General features: G+C 39.3%; 2 protein-coding genes across 4 annotated transcripts in view; both read right to left on the reverse strand.

Annotated features, from left to right (window-relative positions):
• Positions 1–4,850: 4,850 nt before the first annotated feature.
• On the reverse strand, positions 4,851–13,461 carry ndc80 (NDC80 kinetochore complex component). The gene is made up of 17 exons (XM_040031638.1): positions 13,337–13,461; positions 12,778–12,876; positions 12,330–12,413; positions 11,868–11,994; positions 11,502–11,674; positions 11,239–11,341; positions 11,004–11,090; positions 10,708–10,801; positions 10,115–10,215; positions 9,871–10,015; positions 9,398–9,603; positions 8,998–9,147; positions 8,754–8,843; positions 8,547–8,639; positions 8,162–8,292; positions 6,405–6,507; positions 4,851–5,096 (listed from the first exon to the last, which is right to left on the reverse strand). The coding sequence occupies exons 1-17, from the start codon at positions 13,342–13,344 to the stop codon at positions 4,968–4,970; spliced, it is 1,923 nt and encodes a 640-aa protein (XP_039887572.1). The 5' UTR covers positions 13,345–13,461; the 3' UTR covers positions 4,851–4,967.
• A 1,736-nt stretch (positions 13,462–15,197) lies between these two features.
• Positions 15,198–19,347, reverse strand: part of LOC120733435 (nipped-B-like protein A) — a 28,269-nt gene continuing 24,119 nt past the window's right edge. For all 3 annotated transcript variants that reach the window (XM_040031636.1, XM_040031637.1, XM_040031635.1), the window contains 4 exons: positions 18,877–19,262; positions 18,603–18,777; positions 16,630–16,827; positions 15,198–16,516 (listed from right to left, as the gene is read on the reverse strand). In XM_040031636.1, coding sequence (XP_039887570.1) covers positions 16,154–16,516; positions 16,630–16,827; positions 18,603–18,777; positions 18,877–19,262 — 1,122 coding nt within the window. In that variant the 3' untranslated portion in view covers positions 15,198–16,153. The remainder of the gene's footprint in view (positions 16,517–16,629; positions 16,828–18,602; positions 18,778–18,876; positions 19,263–19,347) is intronic.

A 19,347-nucleotide genomic window follows, 5' to 3' on the forward strand; every position in this document is an offset into this window, starting at 1 on the left:
ACATGTCCCCACTAAGATATGAAAACATGACAGCGCGTGTATGTGTGCGTGTGTGTGTCTGTGCTTTGATGGAAATAATTTTCATCCCTGTGATTACTTGCAATAAGGATACAAGTCAATAGAAACTACAATATGAAAAAAATCTTGTTAAAAACCACAGACAAATTAGGAGCAGCACAGTGAAATACTTCAAATAAAAATTGGCCAGAGGTTTTCCAGAGTTGGAAAACTACACTCCAGATGAAAATGTAGCACACCTGTCCGCCCAAAAACATTTTGTACGCAAAGCAGCATAATCTACATTACTTCTGTGTCTGCCAGTAAGTTCCCGTCTATAATTAATTTCAAATTCACGTAGACAAGACATTAATCATTCTCCAGGATGCTAAGAATAAACTAACCTTAACCACGGCCCTCCTGCTTTATATCTTTCAGCATTTCAAGCACATTACAAAACTGCTCAAAGAAGCAGTTTGTAAAAGGAAAATATGTCACGCACTACACTTCACACCAACAAAAGCTCATGTAATTATTTCTGAAACTGGTTGTGTTATTGTTATTAGAAACTGAAGATAGAAGGTAAAGTTTGTCTTCCCCCTCTGCATCTCTACTGCATGCGTCTGCCACACATATATAGCAGAAGTTGATTTGTCTACTAAATCTGGAGACAATTAGCTGCTGGAACAGAAATCAAAATGCCAGAGCTAGTCATAATATAGGTCTAAGGAAGACAGATTTCAGCTACAACAATGGTGTTTTGACAGGGAGCAGGGAGAAAGAAAAGAAGGGCGAGTGTGCCTGCGTTTTAAGGCAGAGCATGCTTCTTTCTTTCTTTTCCCCTTTTCTCAGCACCCATTTCCCCACATCTGTAGAACAGATCATACTAGTGGCAGATGGATGAGAGTAACCCCTAATAACACTCCACATTAACACCTCAGTGCTCTGCTCCATCTCCAAGTCTCTGGTATGATGAATTACCTGCTGGAAGTCTTGTACGACTTGCGAAGTAACAACACACACCTTCTATAGGAAACACCAGGATAACCTTTGTATTTCCACACCATCGTATGCAATCCTTCTAACATGTCTCCCAAAATCACAGGCCCTGTGAGCTAGACACAAACACACTCTCACTGAGACAGACGGTGTTGAGCTTTAGCACTCAACCCAGGTTACATTGACTTCCCCTGTGTGAGAGCCAGGGCATACAGTGTATTAAGAATTCATGGGGGATTTGCATCTTTGACTGCAACAATCCACGATAGAAAATAGGTCGACACAGGCTGAGAGCCACAGCCAGTAAAGGAGTAAACATGGATGCACACGCATACTCACAACAGCGCCACACAACGCATAAAGAAGCATGAAAACAAACACAGAGCACAGGTTTTTGCAGAGAGAGAAGCACGCAAATTCCCACGCGCCGAGTCATACGCACACACATTTGGGCCACTGCGTACATCCCTCCAGGGGTAGAAAGATACACAAGTCATGACATTCATTCTCTCACACATGCTAAGACGAGTCCTGTAAAATGGCTTTTATGGATGCCACCTGTCCGTATGGGATCAGATAAACACACCGAGGCCTTTCATGTTTAGTTGAATTAAGCCTCTGTGGCTGTTAACTTTCTCTCCGCTACCTCGCCCCACCCAACACACACACACACACACACACACACACGCTCAGTTTGGGATTGTTTCTGCAAGCAGTGGAAGTTATCCATCACATTTTTCATTCCCTCTCTCCATGGAGCCCCTCACAATCACCTCATCTCTCCTTATCACATCTGCCAAAACATTTCTCTCACGCTTGCTGTGCTGAAGGTTTTCAAACGTTCCCTTCTACAAAAACCCCACCTCTGACTTTACTGTATTGACACGATGTGGAGTTTCAGGGTTCGGCATCACCCCAAATTCCGTGGATGATACTTCAGACATCTGTGCTGTTAAAGGGTGGCGAATTTTTTGGGCGATTGCAACAAACCATTGTTTTAATTTCTGATTTTTTTTTGCAGATATTTGATAAATTGGTTAAGCTATAATAACTATACTGCAAGGATGTGCAAAACCTAGATGTAAAAGAAAAGCAGGAAACCATTATATCTTAAAGGCTAAGCCGTTTTTGGTTTGTTTAAAAAAAAAAAAAAAAAAAAAAAAACCTCAAAGAATTGACAAACATATGATATTGAATTAACCAGCTGGTTTAATGAACTAGCCATCACTCAGAATTAGAGCAACAAGTCCAAAAGTAACACACACAGATGCCACCTCCTTTTTTCAGCAGCTACAGAACCATTAAAGTTTTTCACTAAGACACCCACAAACCAGGAACAACACATGCAGCTTCGGTTTCACAACAACATGAGAACTGGAAAAAGATGTGCGTGTGTGAAATCATAAATCAACACCACCATGTGCAGCAAGGGAGAGTGAATCAGAAAAACAGACATCTTTATTTTAGAAGGATCCTTTGAGTCTGTAAACGCTAAAGCTTTGAGACAGTTTGACAAATCCTGGATCGCGAGCGATATTACACCATAGAAAAAGATTTTAAGCTCCTCAGAATGTGTTTTCAAAACCTAAAGTAAACCAGAATTGCAGTTTGAAGTATGCAGATTGCCACAGGGTATCTGGATTTAATATCTGGACTAAGTATCGATGCAAAAAAAAGAAAAAAAAAAGTAGTATTTGGATGCCAAGTATGTAGTTAATTGGAAACAGGTACATTAAGCTATGCTGACCATTTCTGGAGAAAGCAGTGAAGAGAGATATGTACCACTTCCTGTTTGTGTCCTCACTGCCAACTTTGCTTCAGCATTTGCAATAAATGCTTCTGCCAGAAGAGCAGAAAATGTTCACTTCAATAACAAACGTTTCATTTACTAATGATCCAGTCAGTTTTGGCTTTGGCTGATAATGTGGAACCTAAATACATTAATGTGCTCGGTAAAAAATAGAATAAATGAGTCTGACACAAATGGAAACTATTCCTGATGTTTGTCCATTAACTAATTATTTCCTGATCCGATACCTGACTGGAAATTCACCGCTTTAAAAGGTTTGTAAAATAGAAATGCATCCAAATAAACAGAGTACGCATGCTCATTTCCTTATCTTATCCATATTAACCAAAAAAAAAATCGATAAAGACTTAACATTACTGTCACGGTCTGCGGAGACAGGCCATGCGGTGGTGTGTGTAATGGGCCCAGGTGCGTACACAAGTGAGTAGGCGGGAGTGAACTTAACAGAAAGCGAGCCTTTATTATGGCTGGAGACAAGGTGTACAAACAAAGCAAGGATAGCGTGGCTAGGCTATAACTAAACTGGGAAAACTAATACTGCGATAAACTAAGGAAACTCAGAGACTATGATGTTCGCTGCAACGACTGACCGGGAAAACATGGAGGTGAGAACACAGACGACACGACACAGACCGTAAGAAACACAGAGACTAAATACACATGAGGGATGATCAGGGGAAGTGGCCACACATGGGAACGCAGCTGACACACATGAACTTAACGACAGGACAGGAGGAGTGAGCTGAATACACAGACAGTGAATGCAGGCCTTCAAAGTAAAACAGGAAACATGAGACATGAACCGGGGAGACGTAGTACAGGGGGAGGTGACATAACTGACAGCATGAACTTGACAGTGCAAGACACACAGACATAAACACACGAAGGGCAAGGGAGACGTAATGCAAGGGTAACATAATTACAAAAAGGACTGGACTACCTAAAAGAACCTAAGCAAACAATAAACATCAAAATAGGTTAAGCATAACACACTGGGTCACACGACCCAGGACCATGACAATTACTTAGATTTGTATTGAAGAAATTGCCTTTACACAAAGACAGAGAGAACTCAAAAGTAAATCTGCTGTCAGTGTTTCTGAAGCGCACTAGAATATGGAGGTAATAAATTCAGTTTTTCCACCATTATATAAAATCATCATTGTTTTAGTGATCTCCTTTTTCAGTCAGGCGAGAAGCAACTTGAAACATTTGAGCAGCTGGTGGTGTGTGCTGCCATCTAGTGGCTTCAATACAACATAAGTTCTGAGGTACATGATCGCAATGAGGACTAAAATTCTACATGTCGATTACAGATTCAGCACAGGACAAGCGCTACATTTCTTTTCAATTTTCATCTTTTATTATATCAAATATAACTTAAGAGCTAAAAGTTTATTTGCAGTATCGCAAATCTATGTACCCCCCCCCATCCCAACTATTTAAAAATGTCAATTGTTATTTTAGCTGCTGCTCTGTCGTTTCAGCAGGGATGCATTCACAGATCATCACATCTCTTGAGCTACAACTTTGTTGTGGGACTCAAGCAGGTTGTCTTTGATAAATTATAGCCAATCATAACACAGGACATTATCTCAATGTGCGAGACCGGAAACAACGCGATGCAGTCACACATGAAGTGAGACAACTGATCAGTCTGGAATGCTGATCAGGCTGTGTTACAAATGAGATGGAAGACATTTTTCTCCTTTTGGTAGGTTCTATGATAATTATCTAAAAATACTCAATTTATATAAAAAAAAAAAAAAAAAAAAAAAAAAAAAAAAAAAAAAACCCTCAACAAACAAACTACAATAATAAAAAAAGTTAGGGGTTTCAATCAAGCTGTGTACATAACATTTATATAGAAAGACAGAACACGCAAACATATGGTAATACACAAACATGGACAACTACTGAAAAACAAAACAAAAAAAAACAAAACAAAACAAAACAAAAAAAACCAATAACTTGGAATCTTTTTTAATCATTCAGATTTGTAAAAATGTGTTAACCCACTTTATATTCTTTGTCAAGTTTGTCAAGTCCAAATGAATAACTCCATTTCTCTGTTGTCCTAAGATCTGAACACTCTGAAAATACAAATAACAGGAAATCCAAACACTTATAATCATCTCTGCTTGCCATCTTCATGCCACCTTTATACATTTTTTGCCTTGGACATGAAGTCCTTAAGAGTTTCCTGGAGCTTCTGAATGGCAGCCTCGTCTTCTTCAACAGCCTTTGAGCAGATCCGCTGCACTCTGCTGTGCAGATCCTCCAGGCATTTCTGTTGTAGAGGAAGCACAGGAGACAGCGGTGAGGGTACAAAGTAATATGCAGCATAAATATTTCTGCGTTTTTTACAGATTCACATTAAGGCCTCAGCCATACAGGCCTAGAAACTGGTCGGCGACCCTGGCAACCCCCCCGTTGCCATAGAAAAATGTGTTTTCGACGATGCCTGCAAGTGGCCATTTCCAGAAATTGGTTGCAAAGAAGGTGCTGCACTACAAACCTGCTTTTTTTCCCCAGTGGATTGCTGTGACTGCCTGTAGTTTGCATGGAAGATGCTAATTTATACACAAAAACTTGTTATTTACGCTCCAAGCTGTAATAAAACCTAAAAAAAAAAAAAAAAAAAAGTGATGCAAACTGAAAAATGAAGAATTTAATCTTCAAAGCAAAAGCTGTGCATTACAGCTGAAAGCAACACATTTCTCGATGTGCAGCTTCTTCTACATTCACCATTCCCAGTTTGCACTTTTCAGTTTCATTACAATTTGGTGAATAATGTAAGTGTTTCCACACAAGTCAGCATTTTCTGCTGGGTACCAGCAGATCTCTAGGCTTGTGTGACTGGGACTTGGGACAGCCATTAAACTCCAGCAATCACTGGCAACCTGCTATGGAACACACATTTTCCCTTTCTAGCCACATGTTGCCAGATGTTCACTGACTGGTCTCTCTAGAATTGTGTGATTGGGGTCTACAGCTTTAGACTTCTGCCAGAAATGCACATCCTAACTTGCGTGGTAACTGGAAACTTATATACCCACACCTAAACCTTCCACACCATTGCAGTGGTTGAGGTATGCGTTGACCCAACATGTAGTTGCATTTTTCAGGAGGTGCACATCAGGTTATGTAGCAGGACTAAAATGGGGTTCCGGTTATGCCGCAAGTTATGATGTAGATCTGATGCAGAAGTATAATTCACGTGTAAGATATAAAAGTATTACAAAAATACAAATTCAGAAACACAGATTTAGATAGTTCAGTTATTCTATACAGATTCTTTGTAGTTGTACATTTTTTTGTTATGCATTTAGTACAAATCAAATTGAAGTTCAGTATTAGTATTATCCATTGTTATAAATTTAAGGCACAAACACTTCAAGTATAATCTAATCTGTCCTATAGCTGTGATGTTTCTGGGGAAGAACGGCAGGGAAACCTAAAATCAGAGTGCTTTTGCCTTTTACTTTGATGTAAAATGAATGTTTTGTACCGTCAGAAATTCACAGCTTTGTGTAAATTTAAGCTCATGTCCTGAGACACTCTTGTGGAGAACAAGAGAGAGCTGTAGGAACGTTACCTCTGTAATTGACAAGTGGTTGGCAGCTGTGGTAAAAACAGACGCCAGGTTGTTAGCGACTGTTCGCCTCTCTTCATTGGTCTCCTGCAGCACGAGGTGGTACCTTGTGACAGAAACAAGTCTTAAATCTCATCAACTGGAATAAACAGACACATCATTCACAATAAAGTTCACCTTTGTTTCATTAAATGATGAATCTGTATTTTCAGGACTACTTGTGAAGATTTTGAATATATAGAGATTGAAAAATGTGACGTCATTCAGGGGTAAAACAGCAAAGGATTCTGGGAGCGAGTGGCAAGTGGTACTAGCGCACGCAGGCTTTCACATGAAAACAGTCACACAGCCATGAAAAGAAACACAAAAAAAATGGCAAGAAGCTGTTGTATTATTAACTACAATAGCCGGTCGCATGACAGCCACAGGAAGCCGACGGATAAAGAGATCGGTGGTTATCGGATTACGTCGTGGAAGAGAAATTGTTTAAGCCACGTTTCCGAAGTAACAAAGAGCCGACGGATGGCCTGGATTGCAGCCATTCAAAGACCAAATATAACGTCCCAGAACACTCCAGCTCACATGTTAGTCTGCTCCAAGCATTTCCACAAAGGTAAGTGTTTTGTAGTAGTTATTACACAATTTATCATAACATAATTGTTGATGTAGGTTACAAATAAGTCTTATATTGATTTGAATTGAATGTGTTGTGCTATGCTGCTTTGTTTACTGTGGCTTTGTGTTTTGTAGGAAAACCAGCCTACAAAATGCTGGAATGCGATCCAGACTGGGCCCCCTCTATCAACCTGGGTCAGACCGAGTGTAAAGCTGCTACCACAGCGAGATTTGATCGGTTAAGAGAGACAGAGAGCGATATCAAAACAGCCACGAAAAGTCCCACATATATGTGCCCAAGTGTTGTATTGAAGCAATCAAGTGATGAATAACTGTTTTCCCAGTATGTTGTTTTGCATTGTTTGTTGTTGTTTTTTTTTGTTTTTTGCATTGTTGATTTGTTTTTTACTGAAGCAGCTAATAAAGCACAATGGAATACAATGCCTCTTTCTTGTAAGATTCTATAATAGAATGAAACAATAATGGCAGTTATAAATAAAGACAATAAATTGAATGAATTACGAAACACTCATTTTATTTCTATTAGATCTGAAAATGTTGTGTAATACTACAACCTGAAACGACAAATAGATTGCGTTTGCCTGTACATGAGATAAAGGGAAAAAAAATTAACAACAGCTGTGAAATGGAATAGTCCAAATCACCAAAGTAAACTGGACCTGGGCTTGTTGCAGGGGTCTGAAGTTACTAAACATTTTGTGAGTGTATGCACTAAAACTTAGGACCATATAATAATAAATATGTGCGTGATGAAAGTTGGGCAGCACGCTAACATCCTTACTCCACTCTGTATGCTCATATGGGTCTGACCCTTTCACTCCTTTGATTTTTTTCCTCACACTTTTTTTTTGCCTTTTCGTCAAGTCTGTCTTTGTATGGACCTGCCGTGTTCTCCGTCGTTTTGTAGATAACTGTTTTGGGGCCAAATAAAATGCAAGTAGGAATTAAAACCGCAGAATTAATGATTACCGGTGCTGGAAATACTAGCGCTTGATGCAGTGTTTTGATTTTGTTGCCACAGGTACCCACAAAGCAATGCGCGAAAGTCACGTGGTCTGTCAATCTCTATAGCAAGAAGAATCTTGAAGAAATGGAAATATGGTACATATATTGTTGTTGCTTACTGTTGCTGTGCTGCTTTCAGCTGCTGCACAGACTCGTCATAACCATAATTAACTTTCTTCTCGAGAAGTTTACGGTGGTTTTCCACAGACTCCATCTCTGCCGCCCACTCCTGTTCTTCTCGGGCCAGTTCCTATACAAACATACAACACGGCAACATGTTTATGAAAAACTACTGTGCATTTTCTTCTTAGGTTGTTGCCCAGGAGAAGAAAAAATATTTCCTCCCTCTCCTAGGAGAAAGTGTCTTTTTTCCACTATGAATGGGTTTATTAGTTTGAAGCGTTGATAGCTCTTTGGGAGTTACAAAGCTATATTTTATTAACGTGGGTATAATTTTGTTCAGTGGAAACTTTCACTGTCGTGTTGCAGAATACGGGACAATACCTGCTTTTCTCCCTCCAATCGTTCGTCTAGCTTGCGGATCTGCTCTCTCAGCTGCTTCAGATCATTGGTCTTATCCGTGATGATAGAATTTACCTAACAGACAAAAATAACACAAATTATAAGTGCTGCCGTGCAAACAGGTTAATATGTGACTACTTCACAAATACCCGAAACAGATATGATACAGCACTATCAAATTTTTGTTACCTGTTCACAGGACTCCTCCAAACTGAGTTTCATGTTGGTTAATCGACTGTTCTCCTCCTCAACATCTCCAACCAACTTTCTTAGTTGCATCTGATCAGAACAATTACACAGAAACACCATCATGTAAAGCTACAACCTGAATATGGAAGTATATTTAATTAGTGGGAAGTAAGTTGTGTCTGGTGAATTTCTTAAGATTTGTTCTTGTAAAAAGCTGCGTAAACAGAATTTTAACTGGAGTCACCTGTATCTGTGTTTTACACTGAACCATGCTGCCGGCTCCGCATTCAAAAGGCCGGATCTCGAAATCGTGACCACAGGCGTTCTCTGCAGAAATCGGTATCAGCTTCAGTTTACGTGCCAGCTTGTGGTACTCTGCCAGCTTCAACTCTGCCTGGAACACAGAGGATTGGTGTTGATGGAAAAGAAAAGGAAGAAAAAAAAAGTAAAAAACACAGATACTGTTTTTAAAATGATGATGAATGTTTGATGTCAACAGTCTACCCAGACTATAAAACGGGTAGAACACTGACACAGATTCACTGAATAATATTTTCCTAAAATGTAAACATTTACTCAAAACCAGCTAACCAAACAGGACTACAGCTGCCCCTCTTTGCACATATACAAGATGTAAATAGTACCTTCTCTTTCACTTTGGCCAGTGCAATCTCTTCATTCCACTTATGCTGCTCAGCGTTCTCCAGAGACTTTGTGAGACTGGAGATGGTCTGCTGAAGTTCCTTCTTCTCTCTGTTGATCCTCTCAACATCAGCTGGAGTAAACTTCTGATTTTGCAGGAGGCGCTGCAGTTCATTCCTCTCATGTTTCAGAGTTTCCAGGTGGCTGACTAAAAACAATACCCAAAAAATGTTCACTATATGTTTAATATTCAGGAGTCAGTAACTCCCACTGACCACACCACTCTTATCTTACCTTCAATAACCATCTACCACTTTGAACCTGAATACTGTGCAGTCTTTGCTTAATTTAAGTAACTCTAAAGACAAACATTGTTAAGTTGACTAATCCAGATATAATCGCATAATCACAGAATCCAGTGCTTTCTGCCAAAGACGTGGCTTGCTAACATGGTTAGATCAAATGTGTTATTTACCAGAAATCTCCAGCTCAGCATTCAGTTCTGAGTCTTTTTTCTCCAGGTTGTCTTTAAAAGAGTCCAAGCTGGCACGATAGCTCTGGAGTTTCTTGAGATCTGCCTGCAGCTTCATCTTTTCCATCCTCTTCGTCATAAGACGGTCCTGCTCAGGAGGAGACAGAACACGTCAACACAACTGGGTACACAATTCATTCCAGCTTAAAGACAAAATACAGGGGGAAAAAAAAGAAAAAAATATTACAGTCTGACTCTCCTTCTCCAGTTTTTCAACCTCATCAGTAAGGATTCTGTGTTTCTCCTCCATCGTGACCAGCACGGCCTCGTCAACGTTGTAAAGCTTCTCTGTGAACACAAGCAAACACTATCCTCGTTAAAAGCCTTTCAGACAGCACTTGGTGCAGTGCATTAAAGGGGATAACAGGCAAATTAAATCAGACACAGTTTTTGCCTTTTTGTAGGTGCAGTCTAGACAAATGTCACTGAATTAAGAATACCACCTGGGTTAACAGGAAAATCAAGGCCAAATGCTTAGCTAACCTGAGTACTCATGTCCCCCAAGGCCAAGTATACTGTTGTGAAGTTTAAAGAAGATCCATAAAGAGTGGTTAATATAACATTTTTACCAATTTTCACATCATTTAGTGTGACCTTTATCCAATTTTCACTCAAATAAAAGAGCTCAAGCTATTATTGGTATCTACAAAATCTAAAAATAATATCTTGACGACTGTGGACACCAGACTGCTAAAAAACAGACAGAAAAACAACCACAGACAATTACATATTCCCTCCTTTTGTATGGAGAATAATTTTACACAGAGATGTTGTTCTTACTCAGTTTAACGAGGAATGCTTCATCTTCTTCCTCAAATGTGTCATCACCTTGCATGAACTTGGAATATGTCTCAGCTGTGTAGTCCAGGAAGAGCTACATATGAAGAAAGAACATTAAGACAAACTTACAATATAATAATCACACTAGCTTTGCTGAACAACACAGACACGACACATGATTGGCTACAAAATGTACAGTGCCAGTAACTATATAAAGTGGGCTTACACCACTTTCTTAACCTGTCAGTATACATTATTTTATTTTTCATAGTTTTCACACTGTAAAGTTCCTGTACCTTGTTAAACTCAGAACCTTCTTCAATATTTTCGCCTTCATTGAAGTCACTGAACAGCAGCTCCTGTTTGCTCAAACTCCAGTTGATCTGATGCAGAAACACATTAAAAATAAAGAAAACACGCTGACCTTTAGCTTCCACATTTTCTTGTGGGGCATTTGATATTTAGTGCATGTGAACTTTGTTTTAAACGATAACGGTCCAATGTACTTGAAGATTTAATGTCATTTCTCACCTTGACATTATCAATAAGCCACATGAGAGCCCCCAGAGCCTGAGGCCAGGTATGGGGAGCTCCAACAGAATACATGGAACACTTTGAGAGAATGAATGGGTACCTTAAACAAGATGCCAAAACAGAGCAAGTCAGGAAAGTTTCTTAAACTACAGAAAATGAGACAAGATATTTCATAATATATCCTTTAACTTTTTCTTTTAAGTGCGGGGAGGGGGTTTAACAACAACAACAACAACAGCTGTTAACAGTACACATTTTACCCCAAGGTTTTAAAGAGAGCAGGAACCTCCTCTTCAACTTTTGAGTTTGGCATCTCAAAGGTTGGGTCTAGCTGGCAGTAGATGAATTCAAACATCTTCACAAACTCCTTGGTGGATGGAGACTGGAGGGTCTTGGATGACAAAGTGCCCGGGTAACCCTGCTCTGTCAAGAACTAGATCATATGAAAGAAATACACTGTTAAAATACAAACTAAAATTTATTCTGCAATCATTTAAGACCCCTTGTGTGGTAAACGTATCCATCAGAGGTGTGGTAAAAATGCTAAGCAGCTAAATGAAATAAGGTGCATGTTGCAGTCCCTTATTTCACAGTCCACTTTACACAGACACAGTTTATGTTTTTACCTCGTGCAGCTGCCTGATGCATTGCTGAACATAAGACTTATCGTGTAGAGGTCGAGCATCTTTTATCTTCTCAGTTCCTCCAAACCCTGACATGGTGCTGTTGCGAGGCATGCCGACTCCACTAGTCCTGTTAAAATGTCAAAGAGCAGTTTTATTTTTTAATTTACAAAGAGAGTTACAATATATTCACACTTAAATCAAGGCATTGCAGAGAATTTTTTTTTTTTTTTATGAAAAAGCATAAATATATTTTTTAAATTTAAGATACGTCAGTCATTTTACCCTGAGTGGGTTAATTAACTTATTCCACTTTTTACTTGTTTTAGGAACGTTTGTAATCTTCATTTTATTTTCAAATTCCTAATATCTAAGCTAATATCTAAGCCCAATCACCTGAGGATTTTACAAAAGTAGTCATTTTGTAGCAACAGTGTAACCGAGTTTTGGAAAATTCAGACATACCTCGGACCAAAGAAACTGGTCCGTCTTTCAGAGGTCCCAGACTGCGGTTTTGGTATGTTGAGCTTTCCAAATGAAGGCTGTTTACTGTGAAAAAAGAAAAAAAAAAACTTGAAAAACTTGAATAATTAATTTGCTAATACCTAGTGAGCCATCTTTCTTCATTAGTTAATAAATATAACTTCCCCATCCCTGCTTTACCCCATGTATACAATATCACAATATCAATATCATATCATATAACCCAAACCAATAAGTCCCAGTCTGTCACAACGCATTTCTAAACAGACTGTGTGGTCCAAATTAAGCCATGTTAATTTAATGTTGTGGAGACAACCCCTTATTAAAAGCATTGGGTTACAACAATCAGCTGTTTATCAAATAGATGAGTGAACTAAGTAGTGTAATTGTAGAGCTGAATTTATTACAGGTCAAGTTTCTTTAAACAAACCTCTGAGGCGTCGTATACATCAAGCTCATCCTGTTGCTGTCTTGCACTCGCAGCGACTGCTCCGATGGTCTGCTACCTTTGACTCGACTCAGCCTTACACTGGAGAAAGTATCACAAAATGGGAACATGTTTTATGAAAGACACTCCAGTGATTCACAACTGTTCGCCGAGTACACAACACCGCCCATTAAGGAGAGGATATTGGCCACATTTGTAAATGAATGACAACTCTCCGTTAAGGTTGACATACACTTCAGGAACGTAATGAAGTAGCATTGTTTGCTAACTAGCGCCGTAACTTCTGTAATATTTCAGATAGTCGAAGTTCACTAGACCTAACCCAATACCACGAATACGTCGTGTTTTACTCGATAAATAGTGTTATAGTTGTGAACATTGTTGAATTAACCGCCGCGACAACGTTTAAACTAACGGTCGCTAACGTCCGCAAACAATGACAGCAAATGAATTTGAACTTCGTTAGCTTAAGTGCCCAGAAACATTATATTTTGTCAGAATGTTGTTTGGCACTTATTTTCTTGGCCAAAGTTTAACTTACCGCTCCATTTTTTGTCACTTGTGTTTACAAAATGAACAGAACTTCCGAGCAGATTTGAGCACCCCGCCAAAAAAACCATATAAATACTGGAGGTGGTGACATCACAACAGTACGGAGAGCCATTTAGTCCAAGAAAGTTCCGCTCGGATTGATGCCGCGTCTACGGATTCGATCGGATTGGGGAACTCCAGGCCTGTCCTGCAGGTTTTAGATATTTTAGATGTAGACACGCTCAAGGTGACATACTATAGTTGAAAGTAAGCATCAGAATGAGAAAGAAAGGTGCTTTAAGTGACTCCGAACGGCATGATTGATAGTGCCAGAAACGGTGCTCCATGTTTCAGAAACAGCTGATCTGCTGGGATTTTCCCGTAAAACCATCTGTAGGGTTTACCTACAGATGGTTTCCAAAAAAGAGAAAATATCCAGTGAGCAGCAGAGAAAATGCCTAGTTCATTTCAGGTCAAAGAATGGCCAGACTGCTTTGGCATGATAGGAAGACAACAGTAACTCAAAACAAGAAATGTATGCAGAAGAGCAACTTTACCAAGAAGCCACACAAAAACCGGAACTGTTGTGGATCGCGGCAAACGGAACTCAGTTCAACTCAATATTATTTTTTTCTATTTACAAGCTTGTTGGTATAGACAGTCTATACAGCATAGGTTACACACTACAGCAGAAGACAACACCAGGTGCCACTGCTATCAGTTAAGGACAGGATACTAAGGGGGTTACAGTTCCCAAGGGCACAAAATTGTACAACAGAAGATTGGAAAGGGCCTAGGCTTCCCCTGATGCACCGAGTGTTTCTTCTTTACTCGCTGCATTTCACTTTCTGCGTTTATTTAAAAAACTTAATTAGTTATTATAGATTACAACACGACTTGACTCTCTTCCGTAGCGTGCCGTTTCTCGTGTCCCCTCCACTCATCCCCAAGTGGTCTAGCAGACAGCTGCACCTCCTTGAGCCTGGTTCTGCCAAAGGTTTCTTCCCATTAAAAGGTAGTTTTTCCTTCCCACCATTGCCAAGTGCTTGCTCATAGGTGGGGTCATCTGATTGTTGAAGTTTTGTCCATGTTATTGTAGGGTACTTTCCTTACAATATAAAGTGCATTGAGGTGACTGTTGTTGTGATTTGGCACTATATAGATAAAGTTGGTTGTCAGAATTTCTGATAAAAAAAAACCCATGAAAGCATGGAGCTGTCCTGTCTTTTATCAAGTGTTCAGGATGCTGGTAATGTAATAGTGTATAGTATATTTTCTTGTCACCCTTTGAGCCAGTTTTTACCACCATGGTTTAAACACCACAGCCTACATGAGTACCGCTGCAGACCATGTCCATCCCTTTATGACCAGTTTACCACTTTCAGCAAAATAATGCACCAAGTCACAAACGCATATCATCTCGAACTGCTTTCTTGAACATGAGTTCATTGCACTCAAATGACCCCTACAGTTAGAAAATCTTAATCCACAGAGTACCTTTGGGATGTGGTGGAATAGTGTATATATGCTTATCAAATGTAAGGACAGCAGCACTCTCATATGCATGTAAAAATGCTTCATTTGTACATGAGGATGAGATCTAAAAAAATATAAGAAAAGTCCTCTGACAACTTTCGACTCTAATACTTAAGTTGCCTGACAGGTTTGTATAATATGATTCAGCAAAATCAAAAACTATACTATAAATCACCTTATGCACACTTTAGGAAAAACTGTGATAAAATGATCATCCTTTGGACAAAAATCCTATAATCTGACATCATGTAAAGACTCTCTCAGTCATATCCGTCCAATGATTTTCTTCACTTTTGCAAGATGAACAGACTGGATCAACAGTTTGAGCAGACAAGTGACAAAGAGAAGTAGAAAATTTATTGCAGTATTTGTTCCACCAAAAGGGTATGAATCCCCTTTCCTCTTATTACTAGGGTGACCTAATACAACAAAATCTACATTTACAAAATATCCTCCTGCAATAGGCCACATATACTGCATGCGTAGTTCGAAATAGAATAAATTATATTCAGAGGACTCTGCCATTGTACAGCATGGACAAATAAAAGTGAACAAAAATAAAAATTCTTGTTTTTTTTGTTTGTTTTTTGTTATCTGTTTTTTTCCTCAAATATCTAAAAGCTAAAAGGAAAAAACCATCCGGTTGCTAGTAGTATAATAAACTCCAAAAACACTTTAATAAGAACATCAAAAAGACTAATTTCCAACATTCACTTAAGGTTTTATTCTTTTTTTTTTACAGCTTTTTTGTCTTCAGAGATATAAACATTTTAATTTTTTGTCGTGTTAAACTATGATACAGTGGGAGTAGAAATGAGCGACTAGAATCTGCTGCACAACAGCGAAGGAGCTCCCACAACAATGTCGACAAAACATTTCCCTCCAGGTCTCGTCTCTGATAGCCTTTTAAGGGATAATCGGGATGTATTATTCCTTTAATGCCTTCAGGATTCTATCCTCTGAACTTGTACACAAACAAAACATGAGCAGTCCCTCTAATATAAGTCTTATGTTTTGTGTCATTTTTGCAAGAATAACTCATGTAAAAGTATGTAGTGTCAAATATTCTTGCCCTCGTGTTTTCTTACAAAAATGAGGAAGGAGAGAGGGAGGGTAGGAATCCAGTGAAGTTTGGCTGTGTTGTTGGAGGTGGCAGGTTGAGGAGGAGGAGAAGGAGCAGGAGCAGTGAAGAGGAGGATTTATAATAAAGTAGAAATGGAACAGGGGAACCAAAAAAAAAAAAAAAAAAGGAAAAAAAAAAAAAAAAAAAAACCCCACCACATTGGAGCCATTAGCTAGCCCCTCCTTCCCGTGCTGCATACAGTGAGCGTAAAGTCTGTACTACTTTGTTGCTCAGTTTGTGGTTGCTGGTCAAGGCAATCTTCTTGTAAATGATGTCCGACTCCTTAATAGTGTCCACCCAAGGCACCAGTTTTCGGCCATCACGTTTCTTGGCTTCTGCCCAGGGCCCCGAGTACGAACCAGCCATCCAGTGGATGCTGTACCCATTTGAGGTCTTTTGGATGACTCGAGCTATCTGCGGCCGGTCTTTATATTTGGGGCAGCAAAGCGCAATCACATCCATAACCTCCACTGTCTCACTCATCCGACCAGGATCCGAGGAGTCACCTGCTCGCCTTGACTTTCGAGAGGACTGTAGAGAGCAAAGAACAAAAAAAAATTTTTTTTTTAAAAGAAATTTCCTTTATTTCCTCAATTGCTTTTAATTAGCATTTTACAAAAAGAGTGTGTATCCATTTATCTCACCCCTGGGGTCCTCTCGTCACCATCACTATCATCATCATCCGTCTCTGGTCCGGCCTGATTGCGCGGACTCGGTCCTGACAGGGGGCCGGAGCCTCCCAATAGAGCATTTATGGCTTTGTTTCTGATGTTCGCACTGGCAGATGCTTCCCCTTCCTCATCCTCTTCATCTGGGTCCAGATGTTCCATCAGAACTTTGAACTGTGAAAAGTAAAAAGACAAGAAACCAACTTTGAGACGAAGCTTCAGGCTAATCAGCAGTTATAACACTGCAAACCAAATATTGAATAAAGGGCAAAACTCATATTCACTGCAGTCTGTTTGAATTAGAGATGGGCCGATCCGGTATTACATATCGGTATCGGTCCGATACTGACCTAAATTACTGGATCGGATATCGGTGAGAAATAAAAAATCCTAACCCGATCCATTAAATATCACGAAAGCACCTCACAAAACTTGCGACATGGCGTAACTCAGCTCATAACCTTAGCACGTCGGAGCAGTATGCATCACGTGATAGAGAGGCTGTGGCGTGCGAGACCTGTCAGCGGTCTGATTGAGCATTTGGATCCTTGCTACCAAGCCGGCATTTCATCTCCGAGAAAGTGATCCCAGAGAGAAGTAAAGCAAGTGGGTAAGTTCATCTCTGAATGTTTGTAAAGCATTCGCACGTTAAGCTTAACAACCGATTTATGGAGCGACTGCCTCTTCTCTCTCCATCTCCTGTTGCTACTTCAATCATGAAACTGATCAATGATCGGCTGATCGGCTTTTCTGTAGCAACTCCCGTCTCTCTTGTTTGTTTATGGCCAACTTTGCACCAGAAAGGGGAAACCAGTGGCTGAACAACAGCAGCACGTTTAAGCTTGATAAGCTGTTGTTAGAATTTATTTAATATTACTTTCTACACCAGGATCCTTTTCTACGCAGCTGACGGCTGGTAACTGTGCAGGGGCGGATCTAGCAAGGTTATGCCAGGGGGCCAGATAGGGTATTAACGGGGAAAAGGGGGGCACAAAGAAATACTTTTCTTTCTTATTGTAACTTAAAATGTCTAGCTTTTATTAAATAATTATCTGAATCTTACACCCAAAGTTTTAATCTGATGTAAAATGTATATTAGTCCATTACTGTATATAGTAACTATTAAGTCTAATATACCCTAGTAAGCTATAGTACTTTTCCCTTTGGGAAGGTACCATCTGTGCAGTCTGCAGTTCTGTTGAAGAAAGATGTTGAATCTACTTAATTATTGTGGAAAAATAATTGATTTCTGTGCCTTTATTTTTTTATCACATGCATTAAATTAAAGTTGATTACGTCGTTTAAGCATCGCGAGGGTGGGGGGTGGTTCCCTTATTTTATTTTTTTTTTTTTTTTTTTTTTATTTTTTTTTTTTGCTGGGAGTTGGCAACTCTTACTTACTTAGGTTGCTTAATATTTCTGCTAAGTACTCTTTAAAATACCAGAATAGGGAGGATGGAGTAGGTTTAAGTTTATTAGATCGATCAGTATTGCTGAACTATGAAATATTTTGGGTGCAGTGTATTTTTTGCATACAGCCGTAACAGAATAGCTTTAGTGGGGTTTTTTTTTTTTTTTTTTTTTAAACTTGAGTATGAACTTATACAAAATGCAGCAAGATATTAAAAAAAAAAAAAAAAAAACAGTTTTATTGATTAAAAAATACACTATATCGGATTCATATCGGTATCGGCAGATATCCAAATTTATAATATCGGTATCAGACATAAAATGTGGTATCGTGCCATCTCTAGTTTGAATCGCAAATTTAAGGCAAAACTCATATTTTAGTAAGTTCAGTAAGTAAGAAAAAATTATTAAAAAACATTTTTGTGTGATAATTAAATTCTACACTAAACTCGTGTATGTAACTGCTTAGAGGACAGACAATAATATAAACCAGTGAACTCAAAACACTTTAGTCAGGCTGATTAAGCTTTGTTACTTACATCTAGATACTGTTTGACTATCTGCTTCTTTACACCATCTGTCAGCGTGGCGTGAGCCATGTTGTTGGAGATAAAGTCGATGGTTTGTCGTGGGTGAAAGTGAATGTTGCCTTTTCTGTTCACTGCCTTGTCGTACACCTTGGCTGACTCTGTTGGAGAGTACTTCTGGATTTTACTGTTGGAAGACAAAACATTTTTTGGTCAGTTGTAGAAGTCACAAGGTCCCATTTTGGCAGATGTTATGAGTTTGTTAAATCAATCCAGAATTACTAACCTGTCAGAGAATCCATATTGGTTTTTCAGATGCTGTTTGAGCACCAGCAGAAGCAGAATGCCCTGAACTGCGTTTGCAAAGTCCAAGAGACCTGTGGGATTATCTGGGAGGAGCCTCATTACTTTCTCCACATCGTCCACATCCAAATCCTCCAGATCAGACTCGGACTCCGAGCTCTCCGAGTTTGCAACAGGTTTTTTCGTCTTTTTTGGCCGTCGTACCACATCGTCGTCAGTGTCTTCATTGTCCTCACCGTTGCTGTTCTCTGCATCTTCACTCCTCCAAGAGTCGCAGTTCATCTTTTCCTCATCATCTTCGCCATCTGATGTGTTCTTCCACTCTTTCTTGACCTTTTTCTCCTTACGTCTTGGTTCCTTTAGAAGAAGCTGGACAGAAAGGACAATCTATTAATATTTTTTTTTGTTCCAGCAGTGTAATTCTCTGGATTTAAAAAAAAAAAGAATAAATCTC

This window comes from Simochromis diagramma, unplaced genomic scaffold, assembly GCF_900408965.1.
Source record: "Simochromis diagramma unplaced genomic scaffold, fSimDia1.1 OVJJ01000284.1, whole genome shotgun sequence".
Lineage (NCBI taxonomy): Eukaryota > Metazoa > Chordata > Actinopteri > Cichliformes > Cichlidae > Simochromis > Simochromis diagramma.

What these genes read in the sequence shown, in the direction of transcription:
- ndc80 (XM_040031638.1), bottom strand. An exon ending in ATGTATACGACGCCTCAGAG is followed by an intron (nt 12,414 to 12,777) that starts GTTTGTTTAAAG and finishes CTTTTTTCACAG; the next exon opens with TAAACAGCCTTCATTTGGAA. An exon ending in GCTCTCTTTAAAACCTTGGG is followed by an intron (nt 11,342 to 11,501) that starts GTAAAATGTGTA and finishes ATCTTGTTTAAG; the next exon opens with GTACCCATTCATTCTCTCAA.